Here is a 23566-nt window from a genome sequence, read left to right as displayed (position 1 = left end):
TTCTCATTCCCACTCTCTGACTGTTTCTATTCTCTCCTCTTCTATCATTTCCATAACTCACTCTCATTCTCTCTCTCTCTTCTACTGTTTCTATTCTCTCCTCTTCTATCTTTCTCATAACTCTCTCTTTCATTATTATTGATTATCTTTATTTAAAGTTTTCTATTCTTTTATATCTTCACTGATTTGGGCTTCTTTTAGGCAGTCTGTTAATAAGTGATTGATAATGCGTTCTAACGCTTTCTTCTTGTAATAGATATATTTTGTATACTTTTTCTTATTTTGCTAGTATTTCTATTTTAGAGACTACTAAGTAATGATCTGAAAAAAATCTCACTTCCTCTGTAAACATGTATGTCTCTCACATGTGGAGCTAGGTTCTTATTACTAATGATATAATCAATTATAGATCTTGTTCCTTTGCCATTCCAAGTATATTTATTTATATTCTTTTTTTGGAAAAAAATTATTGATTATTTTAAAATTATTGATAGTACAGAAGTCTAATAGTTCTTGACCATTGTTGTTCATGCAGATTTCTCCATATTTTCCTAAGACATTTGGGATTGGATTATTTCCAACTCTGGCATTAAGATTGCTATTAATATATGGCCATGGATTGGAAATGATGAACCAGGAAGGAGAGAGGATTTTGGACTTTGCAGTAGCATTTGATCTGGCAATTGTGAACTCCTTTTTCTGTAAGAAGGAATAGCATTTGATAACATTTAGAAGTGGAACAATAGTTCACAGATTGACTACATTTTGACTAGAAGAAAACATCTTAAGACAGTAACAAATTGTAAAGTGATCCCAACAGATCAAGTGGCACAGCAACACCGGCTGTTGTGTGCAGACTTTGAAATAAAGTCGAAGATAAGAACCTTTGGAAGCCATGGGAGGAAGAAAATTAAGTGGTTTCGCTTAAAAGAAGAGCATGTGAGGAACCGTTTTAGGGAGAAGGTGTTAGTGAGGATTTCGGATGGACTAGAAAGTGTACAAGACTGGTGGAGACATAATTCAAAAGTATTTCTAAGCTGTGCAGTTGAGGTGCTTGGTGAAACATCCTGAAAGATTACGGAGTAGAAGGAGGATTGGTCATGTGATGAAGAGTATGTGGGAAGAAAGGTCATGCAGATGGATGTGCAGGGGAAGAGGAAGTGCAGATGGCTAAAGAAGAGATGGAGAGAGATGGTGGAGGAGGACTTGAGGATGAAGAACTTGGATGCGGCTACAGCCCAAGAGAGGAAGTTGTGGAGGAGACTCACCACAAACAGTGACCCTACTTAAGTGGGGTCGCTGTTTGTGGTGAGTCTCCTCTGCAGAAGAAGAAGAAGATTAATATATAGTCATTTTTATTACATTTAACTGTTTTGTAGCTCCTCGTAAAATTGTTTGGAATCTTTCCTGCCTTCTTCAGGGTAATATACTCATATGATATTTAAGTAGCTTCTGTTTGTTTTTATTAACTGTTATAATTCAATCATTTATAAAATTTACTTTCGAATTCTCTTTTTCCATTTATTATCGAATAAAATGGCCACACCACTAGAAGCTCTGATGTGCTTGTCCACTCCACTATTTAGCATAGTAAAATCATCTATATCTTTTGTTTCTGTTATCACAGCTATATTAATGTTTTAAGTTTTTAGTTGTTTTACCAATTCTAATTCCTTTTCTTCGCACATTCCATGTGATACTTTTAAAATATCCTGGGTTCCTAATCTTTTACCTTTTGTTCTTTCTTAGTTTTCAGTTGTTTCGGTCCAATGAATTTTCCATTTCCAGCATCTGAATTATAGAAATTTTTACTTGGTAAGGTAACATGCCTTACACAAAATCTCTAACTGGAGGACCAGGGTGTCTCTCTTAGTCTGGCCCCTACCTCTCAACCTGTCCAGCTAGGGAGGCCCTACCAGTAACTTAGCTACTGCTAGCATAGCTCTTGAGGTCATTGGTGCATGCAAGCCTCCTTACTCTGTCAAGATGGAGATATCATTAAGTAGTATGACAGAGGTCGTTGGAATCAATGAGGAAGAGAATAGGTTAATTGTGTTTGCAGCTGTACTGTAAAGGATTATCTAACAGCTGCTGCTGCCTTTTTTACTAGTCCGAACAGAAAGTGGAGGAATAATGATGGTTGCCAGTTCACTGGAGCATTTACCATACAAGTACCTGTAGAAGAGAGACAACTGAGTGGGTAATAAACAGCATCTTAAGCAGAAAAGAATGGCTAGTTTTTTAGAGGCCAGGAAGCTGTGTGATATGCTTATAACATGAAAGGCTGGAGGGGAGCGTCAGTCCAGGGAGAGAGAGAGAGCTGATCCTGTCAGATCGAAGCTTTGGATACCTGAGCACTACTTGGTTTGTTGAAGTAGGATGAAGAGTACAATTATCATCTGCTTCAATAATTCTAAACTGTCCAGTTGTGTGGATTAATTTAATAAATGCTTTTATTTTATTTATTTAGTTTTTATTTTTGGAAATTTCAATTTTAAAAAAAAAATAAAACTTAAATTATTTCTTTCAGGCATCATTCTTAAACAAGAAACTTAATATTGCTGGAAAGCGTGTAAATTTAGCTGTGTGGGTATGTTACAGTTATTAACTCCATTTTATTATATTTCATTGAGTTCCTTTCAACTAGAATAAGTTTTTCTTATAACAACATTGAATATTTCACTTCTTTAAAAAAAAAGAATACCATTGTGAAGAGGTATGGATTATTAAGTGTATCAGTTATAAAGATAATGAAAACTAAGTTATAAAATGTTGATTACTTTGAATGTATATAATTAATCGTTTATTATAATGATCAGTGATGTAACATTGAGTTATGAGGAAGTAGTGAGAGTTGACTGCAGTATATTTTCAAGAGACCATTCTGTTTAAAATGTTTAATTCTAGATAATTACAAAAACTGCATATGTAAAGATTTCAGCTTTATGTATCAGGTATAGTTTGAATAATTTTGATAACATAGGTCAAGATTCAGTGACCAATGATAATTTTAATATGCTGCAGAGTATTAAAATTGTGTAGGCATATAATATTACAATCCTCTTATTACATGACACCTTCAAGACTTAGTCCAAGGACTCGTCGTGGGAGGACACCATTACACAACTCACCATCTCTTCTATTTAATTCTCCAGCTACACAGTGATGACACTACTACCATCAACACATAACACCATCTAGTACTCATCATCACAAATAGTATTTTTTGTCTGTAAGTTCCATATGTTCTCATGGCTGACTTGCCTGTATGCAGGATGAAAAACCTGCATACAAGCAATTGAAAAATCATATAAAGATTTCTCTCATCACAATGAGAATCAAATTCAGGATGAAACCAAGAATATAATTTCTTGGCATCTTGAATTTATAGTATAACCAAGTAAAAAAACTTAGCATCTATCTCTAATCCAGAGTATTTTGGTAACGAGGTGCCTTTTAACTACTTGTGTATTCAAATATGACTTCTACATCACTTCTGGGTCTGGCTCTCACTGATAAGACCTCAATAAAAGTCAAAATTGGTCTGGGTAGTGGCCCTTCCCATAATGCACAGCATTATACATATCTGTAAGGATATTTTAGCTGGCCTGGCTGGCCGAGTGGTTAGCATATCCGCTCTCCAGCCAAAGGCTGCGGGTTTGAATCCCGCTGTGGGCATGGATGTTTGTGATTGTCTGTGCAAAATCTAGTGGTGGTGGTGGTGGTGGTGGTCAGCGATTGATGGCGTTGGTGTAGTTGTGGTCAGTTGGTAGATTGAGTGGTGGAGATAGAGCTGTAGAGCAGGTGCTCTCGATGAGTCTTTGGACTCCCTGGAGGTGTCTAATAATAATAGTAATTATCTTTGCATTATGGGATACAGATGCAATTGATGTGAAGTCATCAGCCTCTATATACAAGTAGCCCAGTCTTGTTACTTCATGCACAGACTTTGCTTACACTTGAATGAAGAACAAAACCAATAATATAATTTCTTGGCATCTCTAATTTATAGTATAACAAAGTGAAAAAAAAAATCCAACATCTATCTCTAATTCAGACTATTTTAATAATAAGTTTTGAGATTCCTAAATAAATCATGTCAGTAGCCTTGATTTATTTTGGAATATTGCATTCCAAAGTAAGGAGCTGAGATTAACATGTCCATCTTTTTTAGGTTAATGTCCATTTTTTTCATTATGGTATCTATGTAGATCAGTCAGGTGGATAAATCAAGTGGGACTTAAATGGATAAATAGCATTAATTAGGAGTTACAAAAAAAAAATGTACAGAGAATTCACAGAAATAAATGATCAGCAGGCACATGAGAGAAGCACAGACCAGAAGGGTGACCACTATGATAAGAAAGAAAGGCAACATCAGAGTATGAGAGGAAATTAGTTGTGCAAGCCAAAGGTAATCCAAAAGAGTTCTTTTGGTATGCAGTAAGTAAAAAAGAAAAATGATTGTGGAAGACTAATTTTGACAAATGCTGATGGTAGGTAGGTAGGTAACTGGATCAAATGAAATAACTGAATCATTAAGTGATCATTTTGCAAGAGTAAATCATCCAGATGGAGATATTGGGGTGAAAATAGAGATAGATGAACTACAGATCCATAGGATATTACAGATCCTTGATATGAATATGGCTATAGATTTAGATGGTATAGCAGCTTTAGAATATGCTAAGGAATTGTCAGTGCCTTTGACCACATAAGTCTCAGCTCTAGGTTGTTCTCAGTTGTGTGGAAAGAGGGGAAAACAATTCCATTGTATGAAAGGAAGTTCCAAGACAGTTAGCAAATAATTGACCAATGACCATCTCAGAAGTGATGGTCGAGGTATTGGAGAAGTTAAGGAAAAAATCCAAGAATGGGTACGCATGAATGGGATGCTTCAACATGGTTTTGTGAAGGATAGGTCATGTCTCAATAACTTACTCACTTTTTATAATACAGTGACTGCTGAATTGGATAAAGGTAATGTCTACACAGTGATATTGCTGGACTTTGCAGTGCTTTTGACAGGATTCCACATGGAATTTGATAAATAAATTGCAGGAAATGGATATGCAGTTAGGAGTGCTTTAAATCATTGAAAAGTAAGAATTAATCAAATCAATAACCTGATATATAGATATAGTGAGAAGAAATTGCCAAAAGGAAACTAGTTATCAAATATTGTATTGTACTGACGTGATATCCACCTTGAGGGTATATCCCAGAAAATGATCATGCTGATGGTGTAGCACCTATCTGGTAATTCTCATACCCATATATAATGGAAGACCCATCTAGAGATGTGCTTTCTGTTGTAGTGCTTACTATCTATATGTTCATTGGACATCCACAGATGCTCAGTGATGTGCCACATCAGACCTTGCCATGTAGTCCTGTTGTTTGATTTTCTGGAGATTTCAACTTTCTGAAGATTAGTTGCTCCACACACACCATCCATCCATCTTAAGGTTAGTGCTTACTAACCATTTGCGAATGCAGTTATGAAAATAACTTTTTGCACACGCTTTTGTATGAATAATAGTGAGCATATCATTTCCCATCCCATGAGTTTGGAGTTATAGGAAAACTCAGTTATTTAGCAAAATATTGAGAAAAGTTAGAGTGAAAATTTCTTGCAGTCATCCTGCATTCTTGACGTATTAATAGTAAAAAAAAAAAAAAAATAGTAAAAACAAGAAAAGAGATTACAAAAAAAATTCTGTTAGTGTACAAAATTGTTTTTATTTACTCATAAAAACATTGTGATGATATGTGGCAAAGCATTGCAAGTCAACATTGGAACATGTGCATAATAAGCTATGCTGAGTTGAGTGTTTCATCTAAGCTCTCATGTTAATTTGGCAGCATTTCTGTAACTTTTTACCCTTGATATGTCATAACATCTCATCCTATTAAAAAATAATCATAGCTTGAGATAGAAATTATAGATAAAATTGCAATAATCTTATTTTCAATAACTTTTCCATCTTTACATTTTTCCATATTTTCTTATAACCATTTCTCTTATGTCTTAAAGCAGGGCTGTCCAACCTTATGTAATCCGAGGGCCGCATTAAAAAAAAGATTTATCCATGGGCCGCATCCAATGCATATCTAGTAATTTAGTGAGCAGCAGCGATGCAACCTCGATAGCTGAACAAACTAATCACAAGCTCACGTAACCCATGAGTGGCGGAACATGTGCTTTAGAACAAAGCAGTGTAAGAATGCTTCTTTGACACCTGAAAAACATGTGGGTATATAGTGATGTAAAAACACCAAATAAAATAACCAACATCGAGATTATCGATTAATGATAGAATTAAAATATCTAATAAGCATTCGATTCAAATTGTTATTTTATTTTTTCTCTTGTGAAAATCAAAACCCACAGGCAGGCCGCATGTGGCCTGCAGGCTGTGTTTTGGACAGCCCTGTCTTAAAGGAAGAGATACCCATTATATTATGTTGAGTAGCATTCTCCAGACTTAAGTTCTACTTGAATATTATATGTATCTTTTTGGTTGTCATGTCATGATTAATTAGTTACCTATTTGTATTACTGAGCGATCTTTAAAGATAAAATGATGCATGTGTTTCGTAACTTCTCATTGGTTGTGTTCCATTACGACAAAATGGATGATAATTCATAAAATGGCCATTTGTAATGATCAGTATTCCTCACATCCAGTGGGGTAAATACACAAAAGTCTGTTTACAACATGAAACAGAGTTAGCATTACATAAATAAAAGTGACGATTAAACTGGAGCTCCTCTTATGATTTTTTACATGTCAATTGAAAATTCCCACTCATCACAGATGAGTAGACAAAGACATTTTTTTTCAAGTTCTGAATATCACAGTGTTTGAACTCTAGAGTAAACTCCTGATCAATCAACTTCCTGACATACATATAATATACATGTTGTAGGTTTGGTTTTCAACCTTGTATAAGTGGAACTGTCACTGAAACAGGAGAAGATATCGACCAAATCAGAATCAAATATCTGGATTTGATAGTACAGAGAATTTGTATTGATGATCATGAATTAAACAAAGTAGTTACAAAATTTTGTGAAATTTGATTGGTGTTGGATTTCTGCAGATGAATACAGAGAATTTGTATTGATGATCATGAATTAAACAAAGTAGTTACAAAATTTTGTGAAATTTGATTGGTGTTGGATTTCTGCAGATGACAATTTAGAGAAATAAGAATCTATCTGTGAGGTTATAATCCCATCAGTTTTTTTATATGTACCTTCACGATGAGTATAGTACCATACGATGCTGTCCTGCATGATTAAATTTATATTATGACCTATTAATTATTACCGAGCATTTCATCTGACAGTAGTTAGAACAATACAATATCATTCTTATATACTAGCATTTCAGAGCCATTTTTGACTGATGGACTTTAAATTGCATCAGCTAGGTTGTTTATAATGAAAATTCGGTGGCAAAAGATCAGGAGAATGAAGAGGATGTTATGAAAGAAATAGTGTACTAGAAATATCATGGAGTCCTTCAAGAACAAAGCTTGGGCTTTGTTAAACAATGGCAGAAATGAAATAGTGAATGGTGATGTAGAAGAGAAAGAGGTGTGAGGAATAAAAAAGAAATATATAAGAAAGTAAGAGGAGAGTAAGTTATGATGATTCTCTCATAAGAGGAGTACTGAATGAGAGCATAATTATAACTTGTTTCCCTGTTGCAAAATTGATATCACTGAGGCTGTCAGGATACACAGACATAAAGTGAAAAAGTTTGTTTAGGCAGACATTAATAATTTGAATGGTGAAAAGTATAGTATGAAAGAAGATATATGAGAGATTTGGAAGAAGCAAAATTATGGGTGAGAGAGTAAAGATTGAGTTTGCTGCCATGCTCTGATAGAGATGAGTTGTGTGTGTGTGTGGGGGGGGGAGACATGATTATAAATGTGTGAATGTGTAGGTTATGCAGTTTCTAAACCTTTGGACTAAATTTTATGGATGAAAGGAGTTATATAATGCTAATGTATTGCACTTGAATGGATTTGGAGTTAGCTGTCCATGTACAAGAAAGCATTGTTCATTGAGATTATTGAAGTGTGCAAAATCAGTGAAACTAGGGCTGTTTCAGGGAGATGCAGGTGTGTGTGTATACAGGTATCCATGAGGGGAATGAACAAAAAAAAAAAAAAAAAAAAAAAATGCAGAATCAAGTAACAAAAACAAAATATAGGCATTAGTAAGACTTGGTTGACAGTGGATGATATAATTACACAGCTAAAATGTGGGAGTATAGTATTTTCAGACAGAATAGAAAGAATAAAATCGATACTGCTGATGAAAGCACATGAATTGAAGAGTAGCCAAGAAGAGTAGGAGTCACTTTAAATACAGTGGCCAACAGGACAAAGTATACAGTTGGTTGCTGCTACATGTGCAAGGAAAGATGTGGGTGATATGCATCATCAAATTAGCATGAGTGCAGCTAGCATCATTAATATTGGGGACTTCAGCTTCAGGGCTGGAGATTGGAAAGTGGAAAGATTGCATAGTGAGGAGGAAATTGGATTTATTCACCTAGTAGGTAAATAAATTCCAGAGATAATTACTTGAAATAGCATGTGATAGAGGAGACTCAGGAATTTAAGAATGTTATGTCTGGTGATAGCATCAGAGGCTCTTTCCATAATCTTGATTATGGAAAGATTTAAAGTATATTCTCAGACACGAGAGAGTTATCCTGTGGCCTTGACTGCAGAAGTTATTAAACATGAAATTTTCAGTTAAGAAGGGGTATTATGTGGAACTGCAGAACAGGTGATTATCAATTGGCTCATGTATTTGGAGAATATTCAAAGAAATTGGCAGCTCAAAGCAGAACTGTGGCATAAGATAGGTGAGTATTATCATTAAGCAGGAGCTACAAAAAAAAAAAAAAAGGAGGATATATAAGGAGAAAGGTGATTAAATAGCTCATGGGCAGTATAATACAGAAGCAAGAGAGGTAACCAGCATGGTAAGGAGGGCAAAATTAGATTATGAAAGGAAATCAGCTGAGCAGGCCATAGGAAATCCAGAGAATTCCATTGGAAGGATAACCTTAACCAGGTGATGAAGATGATAGGAGGTGACTGACCACTTTGCAAGAGTGTCATCCAGGTGAGGATATTACTACAGTGAAAGAAACTAGTGTAGGAATAGAGGTTGATAATTTGGAAGTACTATGGATATGGCAGAATCTCAATGCAAATGCAATGGGATTAGGACAACAACCCATGTATTATGAGAAGGTGCGAAGGAATTGGCTTTGTGTCTGATGAGGCTGTTTAACTTAAGCCTCTGCTCTTATATAGTCCAAGGAGTGAAAGGAAGGCAAAAATAGTTCCATTACCAAAATAGTATATACATTGCATCCATTATAGAAAGCTTGAGGACAGAGGTATTGAATTATAGATAAGTTAGTATCTTGGGTGTGATGGTAAAGATATTGGAGAAGTTGCTTATAGGTAAAATTCAGGAATGGATGAATAATATGATACTTTGGGGAACAGCATAACTCTGTCAGGATAGGTCAAGTCTTTGTAATTTACTCACTTTTTATAATCGACTTATAGTTGAAATGAATATAGGGGATGGCTGCATGATGTACTGCTGTATTTTGCAATCATATGTTTGACAAGATACTGCATAGAACTCTGTTACACGAATTAGAAGAATAGCCTTTCAGTTCAGTTCAGATTGCTGACGATGCATAAATGGGTGTTATAGATGAGGTGATGTAGAGAGCCTGCAGAATGATTTAGACTGAGAATATGTGTAAAGTTAGGCATTATGGGATGAGAAGATTACAAGCTTTGTGTACTGTATTGATGGAACTTTACTCCAGGAAATTGATGAAATTAAGGATTTGGGGTTGTTGGTAGATAGGGAGTTAAAGGTTGGGAGAGTGGCAGGGGGGGGGGTTCAAAAGTTGCCAAGGTAGCTCATTGGATTATGAGTGGTTATTGAATGTTTAAATATGAGGGTAGATCGAGAGTTTATGAGTTAAAGAGTTTTCACCAGGTTGTTAGGTGAAAAAGAAGCAAATTACTGAAAGAATTCTGTAGGGATTGATTCAGAGAAAATTTTCAGCACTTGTCTAGAGTTGCCAGAGCAAGGGATCAGATCATCCCTGGAAATTAAGAGTACGGTTAGGCACGTGTTTATTTTTTATCTGGTTCTTACTCACAAAAAAGTTATTAGTAAACCTATAGTACATTTGTACTTTGGGTGGGCTAAGGATTTTTTTTTTTTCATTTTTATTAATTTTATATATTTTTTGTAATTATTTATTTATTTCTTTTACATATCCTGGAAACCTTGCTTTAGAGACTAAACATTACACTTTTTCAAGCCACTTTGGGCCTCCAATAAGTGTGATGGTGGTATTGGTCTCACACCAGGTGGTGAAATTCATCTCCCATCTAAAGACACTCACAATAATCCATGCCCACAGCAGGATTCAAACCTGTGACATGTTAGTTGGAGAACAGGTATGCTAACCACTCAGCCAACCAGACCAGCTATGTCTGATGACTTGCTTGGAGAGTGGCAAATGAATCATTGTCTTAGTGTTTTGCATTTGAGAAGTACAATAGGAATTGTGTAGATAGTCTGCATGTCCCATAATGAGTCTTCATATAGATTGCTGTGTGCACTAACAGCAAAAATACAGGGTGGTCCATAAGTCACAAAGGGGTTTAAACATTTTAATAACGTTTTTATTTATTTATCATTTTTTATTCTTTTTTTTTTTCTTTTTTTTTGTTACAGAATATTTTATTATAAGTTAATCACTTTTTAAACCCCTTCAGGACTGAATGGCTGCCCTGCATTAATAGTTTTTTTTTTTTTTTTTTTTTTTTTTTTTTTTTTTTTTTTTTGCAGTATATAATTTTTTATAATTTTAAATCATTTTGCCTCATTTGTGTCTCATTTAAACCAAAATTGAGATGACTCAACAAATTTTGACAGAAATCATAACCATCTTAGTTTCATTAAATTCCATACAGTGAGTAATTCTTATGCATTGTTTCAAAACATACTTCAACGACTGTTTGGAAGTTGTCTTTTTTTTTCAGAAAATGCTCTTGTATTTGAGCCACAGATGATTTGTAATTTAGCAATCTGCTTAGCTGTTCTGATTACCAACAAATATATATCTCCTTTTTCATTTCAAAATTAAGAATGCCTGTCACATAAATAAAGGCAACAAAAGTTTGTGTTGAAAAGAGTTGAGATGAGGATAATATGATAGTCAAATAACAATTATAAATAATTTATATTATCTAGATAAAGATAATTTCTTGTAATTAATATTCTGAACATTCATTTATATTTCAGGATACAGCAGGACAGGAACGATTTCATGCTTTGGGTCCTATCTATTACAGGGATAGCAATGGCGCCATTCTCGTCTATGATATTACTGATGAAGATTCGTTCCTGAAGGTTTGTGTTTTTCAGAAAATGCTCTTGGATTTAAGCCACAATTGATTTACATTTTAGCCATATGCTTAGCTGTTCTTATCACTGATACAATCTCAACTTTCATTTCATGTCTTAGGCTGGATAGATTGCTACATTCATCTTCCATTTCCACAGTCTACTATTTCTGCCAAAATTTTATCTCTATCAGATTTGTCTATTGCTATGAGAAAATCCACTGTTCGGGAAAAGTAAACCCTGCCACCTCCAGATAATACTGACTAACTTGTCTTCAGTTGAAAAATGCTTAGTGTTTCTTACATTCTAGCTGGGATTTGAACCCAAATCTTTCCAACTTTAAAGTATCAATAACCACCGAGTTTATGTATTTTATTTTTTATTTTTTCTATTTATTTGTGTGTGTGTGTTATAAATTTTCATAACTTGCATTTTTTTAAAAAATTACATTTCTTTAAAATAATGTTTTACAGAATAATGTTAGAGACCCATCATATATACCATATATAAGTACCAGCGTCCTTTTTCAGACTATTTCAAACCTTTCAATCCACATCTACCGCACAAAATTATCTTCTACTTAAATAAAGGTTTCATCAAAGATGCCACAGTGGCATTAATACCTATATGAAGTTAATAATCTTTCTTAAACAATTAATTTAGATTTCATATTATGTAATTTCTTATGTCTCGAGAAATGTTATCTCTTTTCTGAATGCAATGAATAGGGAGATCTGTTACTTGGAATATATCTTACCTGGTATAGATACTTAAGTACTGATTACCAGTTGTGTTTATTTAAAAGAAGAAACAGACCTTTAATAACTAAGTTCATTAAATTATTAAACTGATATTTCTCCTTGGTCACCAAGCCATCTGAAGACAAAAATATGTGCATCTAAATGTGGCATGATATGACAGACACGGAGTGAATGTAAAATGGAGTAATTGTACATTCCTAACTGGTACCCTCTATAGGCTTGGTAAGGGAAATCTTGATCATTCAGATGACAATCTCAAAATAACAGTCTCCCAGATTTTAGTAGAGTGAACTAGCCATATTTATTTAAGTTAGGAGAATGTTGCATAGCTGTGACCAATTCATATATCTGTGTAAGTAATAGGTTTTTCACTGAATATGTGTCAGTGGTATACCCTTCAACCCAATAGCAACTGGATTGTAGATATTGGATGTACTTTCTATGTTCATCCAATCAGATATTGGCTATTCAATCAGTCTAATTAAAATGTTAGTTTGCATGATCAAGAATACTGTAAATACTTTGATCTTAGTGATGACAGGGTCTTTGGATTAGCAGATAAGTGAGTTAATTTTTGATATGGTTTGAAGGAAGTTTGCATAATTTAAGAACATACACTTTTTTTTTTTCTAAACTAACTTAGATATTAAGGGATGACAATCTTAGTTTTGTTGGAGAGGATAGATTTGGAAGGAGAATATAATTTTATTAATTTTCTTAAGGAGTGCTTAAGGGTCAAAGCTGTATAACCGAGAGGAGACCTCCACATAGCCTTTAAAGGAATACAGAGAACCAACCAGGGATTCTGACCTAATGTCCAATCCTCACCTTCTCGTGGTACACTCTGTTAGTTGCTACCTGGATACTGAGCGAACAAGGATGGGCTGGCAGTTTGGGATTTAGCCGACCAAATTGTATTCTTATTGGCTTAAACCACAATATAAAATTGATGGTACAACATGACAGAAGTTCATGCTGGCTGGGTTGTCGCCCAGTTAAACAAGGCCTCCATTGTTTTTGCCAGGGAACGAGGGCAAACATCGAAAAAAGTCAGCTACTGGAACAAATCCTGAAACATACCCCAACTTAACATCACCAGAGTTCAAGATCAGTATACTATCAACTTAAGAATTTTGAATTGCAAAGAAATGGAGCTAGCTGAGGAATTGAATAAGTACCAGATTGACATAATAGGGGTGACTGAAACAAAAAAAGACAAAAACTGGTGAGTTCTTTCTGAGCAATAAATACAAAACGTTATATTCAGGCAATGACAATCAAGGAAAAGAAGTTGCAGCTAAGTATTCAACACTAAATACGAGGCTAATCTTCTTGAATGGCAAGCAATATCAAGTAGAGTGATGTGGAGACATATCAGAATGGGGAACTAGACAATGAGACTTATTTGTGCCTAGTTCCTTAGTAAAAGGTTCTACTAAGGTAGAAGTGGAGGAATTTTTTGAGGCTTTAGAGAAAGCAGCTGACACAATGAAGAAGGAAAAGTTGGTCCTTGTTGGGGATCTAAATAGCAGAGTAGGAAATGATTGTCAGACATACAAAAATATTTGGGGAAAATTTGGAGAAAAGAGCAAAGCTAATAATAATGACAAATACCTGATGAATTTCTTCTCAGGACATGGACTGGTGATTACTAACACCATGTTCAAACATAAAAATGTGCACAAATTCACATGGAGAGAAGAGGCAAGGAATCAGAAATGTTTCATTGACTATGTTATTGTTGATAGTGATGTTTTCTCCCTGGTGCAGGATACGAGTGTACAGAGGATTTGAAATTGCAAGCGATCACTATTTAGTCTTGAGCTTTTCAATATAAAAGTGAATTTTATATTGAAAAGAAGAACATATAAGAAAGTTTTGAAGCGAATAAAAGTTCAGCAGCTCTCAGATATGAACTGTAGACCAAAATACACAAACATTATTCAATAAAAAAATGAAAAGAGTTTGAGAACATCCATTGGAGATTCAGTGGCAAGCCTTGAAGAAAACATTGATTGATTTAGCCAAGAGGCATGTGGGGAGGTTGTCTGCAAGGATAGAAAAATCAGAATTCCATGGTGGACACAGGTAAAGAGCCAGTGAAGGAAAAGAAGAAAGCATATCAAAAGTTCCTGTGGCAGATAAGTCAGCTTGTGCTCTTAGAGAATACAGAAACAAATGTAAGAAAGCTAAACACTCAAACTAGCTAAACAAAAATCATAGGAAGACTTTGGTAAGAACATAGTAAATAAATATCAAGAAGGTGGTAAGATATTCTGGAGGCTGTTGAAAATCTCAGAAATGGAGGAAAGAGTGCTGTAAAAGGAATTAGAGATGACAAAGGGAGCATGAAAAACAGAGAAAAAATATCCTTGAAGTATGGAGTAATTACTTTGGAAAATTGCTAAATGAAACAAGCAGTGATAGCACAGTGGTAAAAAACACTCAAGAGGCATGCAGTCAAATTGTCTTTCTGTCCAAGTTTTCTGAACAATGCAGTGCAGGCACTGCAAGACTTTTATACCTCCATACTTGAGCATTTCTGGTCAAATATCTATTCTTGTTGCCTTTCCACATTTCAGGCTTTTGATTGCTTTTTCTACCTCAAGTATGGATATGTATTCCTGATTGCATGCCTGTTGAGTGTTTTTGAGCACTATGCTGTTGCTTCTTCTTTCATTTAGCAATTATTATTATTAAGAGCCACCTCCAGGGAGTGAGGGACTCATCTCATCGAGGGAGACCACATACTACATGCACCAGTGTTCATAATTATTCCTGAATTCATTCACACTGCTTGCACTCACAACATTCAGTGGCAATAATTCCAAGAATTACAGAATTTTTCACTACTGAGTGTTTCTGGTAAGATTTATGCAAGTATACTTGATTAATAGTTGAGAAGGATTTCTCAACTATTTGTCACTTTCCGACAAATAGTTGAGAAATCCTGGGAATATAACAAAGATCTGTATTTAAGTTTTGAATACTGCATATGACAAGGTACCAAGAGAGAGAGAGAGAGAGAGAGAGAAGCTATTCAAAACACTACAGTTATATAGTGTCAGTGGGGCATTATGTCAGGCAATACTTAGTCTTTATTTGAGTTCTAAGTCAGCAGTTAGAATTGAAGGAAGTGCAGGAAGAAGGTTCATTGTTAAACTGGTGTCAGACAAGAATGTACATTATCCTGTCTATTATTCATTATCTATATGGATCACGCTATGAAGGAAAATGGTGTTAAACCTGATATCAAAATTGGAAAAGTTAATCTCAACCCTTTATGTGGATTATGTCATACTTCTAAATAAATCTGGTACACGTCTGCAAGATTTCCTGACTAAATTGAATAACTGTTTTTTTTATGTTGAGCCCATACATGAGAGGTTGGTAGATCAGCCTGTGGTACATTTGTACCATCTATGGGTTGGGAAAGAAGGTACTTGTTCACATTCGATTTGAATGACTGTATAGTGTATTCCTTATACAGTCATTCAAATCGAATGACTGTATAAGGAATACACTATTAGGGAGCGTCAAAGACTGTTCCATAGTATAGCAGTTGCAGGGATGAAGGAGGAGGAGGAGAAGAAACTTGTTCTGTTGGTTTCAAAGGTGCACTGTGTGGGGATGTTGACAGCAGCTGCATGTGTTCCAGCGAGCTTAGTTCTGAGTGGGTGGAATTATTGATGCTAATTCGGATGAACATTTTCTGTGGAAATATTTGTAGAAAACACATAGTGCAGAGACTGATTGTGTGTGCAAAAGTGGGGAAGTGAGTTGGTAAGAGATGGGTCATTAATAAGTCTGATTGCCCTCCTCTGGATTGAATCGAGCATTTTGAGTGAGCTTTTGGGTGCCTCACCCCCATATGTGGGAGCAGTATTTGATGGTTGGGTGGATTTGTGATTTGTATAAGGTTAACAGCTGTTCAGAGGTGAAGTAACGTCTTGAGCGAAAGAGAAATCCTAGTTTTTTAGAAGCTAAGGATGCAATGATTGTTACGTGTTTATGCCAAGAGAGGCTTGATGTCAGGGTAATTCCAAGAAGAGAAATTTCAGATTGTCTGGAAATTTGGGTGTTGTCAAAAATAATACCGGGAGAGAATGGTTCTTTTTTTATGAGAAATGACAGTACTAGGTTTTATTTGCATTGAAATTGACAAGGTTATCTGAACCCTGGAATTGAGCAACTGGAATGGTTTGGAGACATTTGCCATTGTGAATTATGCATGCATTGGAAGCAAAGTGTGAGGCCAGGAGATTGGCCTTTCTGTAGGCAATGATGCAATGGAGCCAGCTGGGTATGATAGAGGTGGGAATAATGTTGGGCAGAAGTTACGACCAATTGCTTTGGTGAGGGACCAAAAGGGTGGCTGCTATTTGGACAGGCTGCTAGTTTCCTGCTTTTTGCTCTTTCGAACTCTGTTTTGGAAGCATTCATTGTTTTTTTTGCATTTATTTCAGGTTTGGGTATAAGCTCTAATGGAGGATGGGGTTCTTGATTTGAGCCAGTAATGATATGTTTGGTTGTAATACTGTAATAACTGTTGTAATAGTTATTACATCAGTTAATAACTATTACAACAGTTAATAACAAGACAAAGACAATGAAAATAGGCAGAAACATTGAAAATATCAACTGCATCATGAATGGAGAATCTATAGAATAAGTAAAACATTTCAGCTACTTAGGCACGATTTTTAGTGAAGATGGTAAATTAAATATGGAAATAGACAACAGAATAAACAAAGCTGGTATGGTAGGTAGTCAACTGAATAAATTTATATGGAATAAGAGAGAAATTAGTAGTCAAAACACTAAATTAGCTGTCTACAAGACATGTTCAAGCCAATTTTAACATGAATCTGAGATCTGGGATAGAAATAAAACACTTTACCAAAGACTAGAGACTGTAGATATGAGAGTCCTAAGGGGTGAATGACAGATGGCATCACTGGCAATATGATATTGCTGGCAATATCATATTAAAAACAAGGATATTAGGAAAGAACTTGACATTAGCATCCAGGAATATTTCAGCAGTGCTAATTTTGGGTGGTATGGTCACTTAAACAGAATGCGATAGAAAAGATTAGCAAAACAAGTGTTCTCTGCCAGAGGAAGTCCAAGATATAGGTGGATTGATACAGTAAAAAGTGCCTTAGAAGACAGAAATATAAGATCTGATAATGTTGGATCAGGTAACAGATTGATTTGGAGGAAAATTGTAGATAGGAAGTTAGTGGTGATGTAAGTTCATGTAGCACTGTCATATCCTGTACACCCCCTTGAGAGTACACATCAGGAATTTGATGATATTTTCCCCTTATTTTTTTATTATTTTTCAAATTTAATTAATTTAAATTCAAATTATTCAAAGTGGATATTAGATCCAGCATTATTTCAAAGCCGAATGTAGTAACTATGAAAGTTACATAACGTAGGTTGACCAGAGAGCTTAGGAGAATACAACTCCCTGGCATTCATGAGTTGCCTTAGTGTGGACTACTTAAAAGACATAGGCACCGCCAAAGCGTCTATATATTTGCCTTTTATTAGTCCATTTTGATCAGGTTTCACTGGCCTGACAGCTGTTTCAAACTGATTGGTTCTCTTCACAGACCAAGTAATTACTTTTATGAAAGCTCAAGAGATTAAAATTAATTAATTTTAATTCACTGAGTGTTTGCTTATGAAAAATACATTTCTCTGACATTTCAAGTTCCTTAGTACTGAACGAGAGGTTCTGCTCTCATAAGGTTTTGCCTGGTCTCTGATGAGAACCAACCAGTTAGAAACAGCACTGTCAGGCCAATGAAACCTTATCAAAATGGACTAATAAAAGGTGAATTTATAGATGTCTTTTAAGTAGTCTACACTAAGGCAACTCGTGAATGCCGGGTAGTATATTCCTGTGAGCTCTCTGGTCAACTTACCTTACGTAATTTTCATAGTTTCTAAATTCGGCTTTGAAATAATGCTGGATCCAATATCCATTTTGCTTATATAATTTTGCATCGCCAAAATGAAGTCCTTTGGCTCTTTATTTTAGTTATTATTTATTTATTTATTTATTTATTTTTTTTTTTACATAGCCTGGAAACCCTGCTCCAGAGACCAAACATGGAACTCTTTCAAACCCCTTATCTTGCCTCTGATAAGCAGACTGGGGCAGTGTCTCACACTGGGCAATGAAATTTATCTCCGACCTGAAGACAGTGACAAACATCCATGTCCCCATGGCAGAATGTTGGTTGGTGAGCAGGTATGCTAACCACTCTGCCAACCATATCAGCAAATTAAAAATAAATTACGTTTGATAATTTAAACCAAGTGCAAAAGAAAATCATAATTGCTGCTGTTTCTTCTATAAATAATATTATTAGATTATTTCTAGATTAATGTAATGAAGAAAGGTTATGCATCTCATGACAGAAATTTGCCTCATCACATTTTATTATTATTATTATTCCTGACGCCTCCAAGGAGTCCGAAGACTCATCGCGGGAGGACACCTACAATTGTCTCAACCACTACACCGAACCTCTACTATGAATCGTCTCCATCAGCGCCATCTACCGCACACCTCCACCATCACCACAACTGGTATTCGATGTCTGTAAATTGCACGTGTTCTCAAGGGCCAATTTGTCTGTATGCGGGATGAAAAACCAAGTTTCCAGGAGGGGAAAACCCTGCTACCTCTGTATATTGAACTTTAGGTTATTCTGTTCATGCTTGTGTACCATATGTAGAGTCTAGGACCCTTAAAAATTTGGTAAAGCTGCTTACTTTAACAGACACAAAAAAAATGTTATTTTATCATTGAAAATGTGAATAATACAAATAAAATCTGCTGTGAAAATTTTGAATTTCTTAGCACATCCATAGCAGACATTCCCATATGGTTTATTATTCATTTCCTGTACTAGCACTCCTTGAGGTTTGCATTGTTAAATGGCTGCTCTGAATATTTTACAGTTGATAGGTAAACTTGATAGTTTTGCAATTTTTTGAACTCCCAATTATAACCTTCCACTATCATCACCTTCCTACTATGGCATTGCTAGATAATTTAGAAATTTGAAATATCTCTTGTATTTTGCTTTACAAGTACTGGTAAAGTGGAAAATCACTGTTTAGTGAATGCTGTGAATATTCAATGTGTTGAATAGAAGTAAAAATAAAATTGCTAATTACTTTTTTCAATAACTGTTGTCAAACTTTTAAGTCTTTCTTTACGATTAATTTTTACTTCAATTAATAGGTAAAAAATTGGGTAAAAGAACTGAGGAAAATGTTGGGAAGTGATGCTTGTTTATGTATAGTTGGAAACAAGGTAGACTTAGAGAAATCGAGATCTGTTCCTGTAGATGTAGCTGAAAAGTAAGTAATTATTTTAGCTTTAAAAGTGCATTTAAAATGCTCCAAAGTTTAGTGAAATCTGAATTGAAGTACTGTACTTGAAATGTATGAACCTTCCCATCTCCACTTCTTGAGGGTACAGCACTAAAACACATCCACAGGCTGGCCGCTGGATAGTACATGGGACCAAATCAGTTAATAATGAATTTGGAGGCTTCATGATCAGGCACTGTCAAATCCTGCAGCCACATATTTTACCAGTTCGTGATTGGATGGAGACCAAAAGCTATGGGTCCAGGGGGATCTGTCGAGGCTGCGTATGGACATGGACAGGATACTGGGTTCCCTCTGTAAGGGCAGTATATTTGCGACTCTGCCACCTCTCATTGCATGCTCCACTTCCTCTTTATCTCTTTCACAAAATACAAACTACAACCCAAAGAAATGTGATATTACTGCAGATCTCAAAAATTCTTCCATAAAAAATTGTTCAAAAAAATCCATCCAAAAAAAAAAAACATATATATATATATCCACATCCACTTCACCAACATTTGTGGTCAAAACAGCAATATAAACAATGCATACCCCCCCACTACAGTCATCAAAACCTGAAGTACTATTCCTATCAGAACCCTCAAGTGGCAACCTCGACAGCTACTGTCCACCTCAACTACCCAAACTACACATTACACAGCTCTTTCTGCTACAAGGAAAGCACTTATGCATTCATCAGCATTGTCACAATGCCAGAAACTGCACATCCTTGAAATCCCCTGTTTGATTTACTTTGGCTCAGAATTTCTCTACCAAACCAACTTGCCCTTTTTATATGCATCAGCTCTAATACCTCCTCTTCATACATATAAGTTTCTTCATCCAGTGAACTGTTACGTCGTTACCTTTTTCTATTATTTCCTTATCCCTTTTCTGGCTACTAAGCTTAAATCTATAACCTATCTCTTTGGGACCGTTTCTCCTTTCAGAACTCTGACAAAATTTGTTTGATTTAGCTGCATCAGTCAGAGTTCTAGAACAGAGGAATTCTTGCTCAAAGAAACCTTCCCAGAGTTCAAGTATTACCTAATCTTGTTAAAGTATTAAGTGCTTATAGAAATTTCAACATTGCAGTAATGGTTTTAACTCTCTAAACTTCCCTTAATGTCCCCTTATTCATAGGTCCGAAGTTTTGTGAGTGGTAAAATCAGGCTTTCATAGAAAAAACATGTTTATTAAATATCTATGCATGCAAATAGACTTCCACACATCAAAGTATGTCATATCAAAATTCTAGTTCACTAGCTAAGCAGTAAAGGAACATTCTAATTATCAAACACACTATTTACATCTCTAGGTTAAAAGATACACACAGATCATAAAACACTAGTTCAATATCTAAACAAAGTTCGCTAACAAAATTCCATTCACATTTTACTGAGTGTTGCATACTCTTAGGCTCTCAGACTACTAGTCCAATAGTTAACAAGTTACTGAGCACAAAGTCACTTAAAAGTTCTCTTTCCTTTCAATTACAAATCTGTTCTTCTCTTTTTTCTCCAATACTAATTGTTACATGAATAAGAAAATTTCTGTACATTACCACCATCTTGAGAGGTCATCATGCTCCTTTTGTCCGTCCTTTGTAGTCAGATGTCGTTCTGCTTTATCTAGTCGTGTCCACGTGGAGCTTGCTCTGATTGACACAAATGGCCATTCCTTGCTTTTGCCAGACTAACGCTCGTCTAGCAGGTCATCATCAGCTCTGCCATCCTTCAGGGGGGAACTTTCCGCTGTCTCGCATCGGTAAACTCTTACCGATGGCCTGAGTTGGTAGATGCAGTCATCTCGCGTATAGCATTCCTGACTCCTTCAGTTAGCAACCGGGAAGGAGATTGCGTCGATTGGTCAATGAGAAAAACTGGAACAGGAAAAAATGAGGGGTTAAACTTGAGTGAACTCCTTTTATTGCCTTTCGTAGCGCTATCTTGTCGTATCGAAGGATCTCTCATTGCGCTTTCCTATTCGCCCTTACGTGGTTGTGTCACACTTCTGCCCCTTGAAGAATGCTCCTTTTGAAGAACGCGAGTTCAGCTTGCCTTCCACAAACGCTTTCGCTTTGGGTGTTACATCATCATAGGCAGCTAGCTAGCAACCTTTGCACCTTTGTTCACGCTTAGACATACATTCTTACACAGAGCATATTTAAAATACCAACATTTTCTCAACAATACAATTTCACTTCTACTTTACTTCTTTCTAGGGTAATTCTGACATTTTTCTTTTGCCTTTTTGACTAAAAGTACAAGTATTTCTAGTTCAGAATTTTGTTTCTTGTAAAATCCTGACTCAATGACCCTTTTGATAAAAAGGTCCTCATTCAGGATCTAACAGAACGCAATGTTGCATACACTGTGTTGATAGCTTCTAACAAAATGAGCACTAATTAGTTGAACAACCACTTCTGCATTTGTCACCCTCACTCCATCTGCATTCAGAAGAGTTGTTCTTTCATACTCATTCTATCTTTTACTTGCAGCATATTGATAGAATTTTTGTGAGTTGTCTTTAGCTTGCAGAGTCAGTTCCTTTTCATACTCAGACTTAGCTTTCTATACAACAGTTGTGAATCTTCTGCCCTGCTGCTGCTTATAATTTTCATAACAAACATCCTTATGCAGACTGTATACCTTCTACATCATCTGCTTCTTATGAATCTCTCGCTTAATAAGATTACATATCCATTTGACTCCTATCCTATTTATTCTTCGAACTGTTGGGACACTTTCTGCTATTCCATCGTTAAAGTATTTTTTAAATGCTTTCCATGCATTGTCGATATTCTTCCTGTCCAGCAACTGGTACCATTCTGCTGAACTCCTCACTTAGTCATTATTTCCTGCTTTGTAGTTTAGCATGTAACATTTTCTGAATGGAACATTCATAAACTTGGTCACTTCTCGGATACTCTATGATACCACATGATCACTGTCACCAATCATAGGCAGAAAAGTTACCTCTTTAACTTAAACACCCTCTAACACTCTTTGACCTCGAGTTCCTTCTGTCATATGCTGCTTGAGGAAGTTGTCCTGCAACAGCTCAATTCAGTTTCATTCTTCTCATAAGATTTTACTACTATCCAATCAGTATTTTGATAATTAAAATCTCCCATTATGATTACTCTTTTTTGCATCCATCGTCTCTATTTGATGATGCATTTCTTCATCACTAGCAACCGATCTACCAGGTCTGTAAGAACACCCCCCTCTATGAAATTAATCTTGTTAAGATTCCATCTCAGACCAGATGGCTTCAAATTCACTGCCACATGAAATACTGTTAGTAATAGTACTGCAATCATAGGGCTCAACTCTAACTGGATTCAAGTCACCCAATATCATTAGCAGCACATCCCCCTACTCTCCCATTCTCTCTATCTTTCCTGAAAATACTATACCCTTTATACTCGATACCATTTAGTATGTCTGATTCTGATAGCCAGGTCTCATTAATGCCTGCAATCTGAGGTCCCAACATATTGACCAAGACAACAAACTCTACCCCTTATTTTCTGATACTCGTAGCATTCATGTACAACAGTGTTTCTCAACCTTTTTTGGATCATGCCCCACCTCAGCGTCTCAAAGATTTTGATGCCCCCCCCTCCTCTAGCATAATAGTCAACCAAATTCTGAAAAAGTATAATATAAATATGTATACTCTATGATGTACATTTTCTAATTGCCCCCCCAAAATATTCAAATTGCCCCCCTGTGGGGCGTATGTCCCACATTGAGAAACACTGATGTACAGACATAATAATCTACCTGCATGTTATTTTGTATATTGTCTGCAGTCTGCATGACACAGTGCCTCATACATGTAGACATCTTTGCACATGTTTGTGATGGTTCCAAACTGGATGAACAGAAAGTCTAAATCGTTCTCTCCTCAA

At 35.7% G+C, this 23566-nt stretch overlaps 1 protein-coding gene across 1 annotated transcript in view; it reads left to right on the top strand.

Annotated features, from left to right (window-relative positions):
• Rab21 (RAS oncogene family member Rab21) overlaps positions 1-23566 on the top strand; it is a 69150-nt gene that overhangs the window by 24964 nt on the left and 20620 nt on the right. Inside the window, exons 2-4 of the mRNA XM_090406059.1 lie at positions 2531-2590; positions 11381-11488; positions 19514-19632. Coding sequence (XP_090262185.1) covers positions 2531-2590; positions 11381-11488; positions 19514-19632 — 287 coding nt within the window. The remainder of the gene's footprint in view (positions 1-2530; positions 2591-11380; positions 11489-19513; positions 19633-23566) is intronic.

This window comes from Typopeltis vanoorti, chromosome 16 (assembly GCF_054136105.1).
Source record: "Typopeltis vanoorti isolate ZY-2024b chromosome 16, IOZ_Tvanoo_1.0, whole genome shotgun sequence".
In the NCBI taxonomy this organism is placed as follows: Eukaryota; Metazoa; Arthropoda; class Arachnida; order Uropygi; family Thelyphonidae; genus Typopeltis; species Typopeltis vanoorti.
Note: the sequence above shows the minus strand (reverse complement) of the source record. Positions and strands in the feature narration are given on the sequence as shown.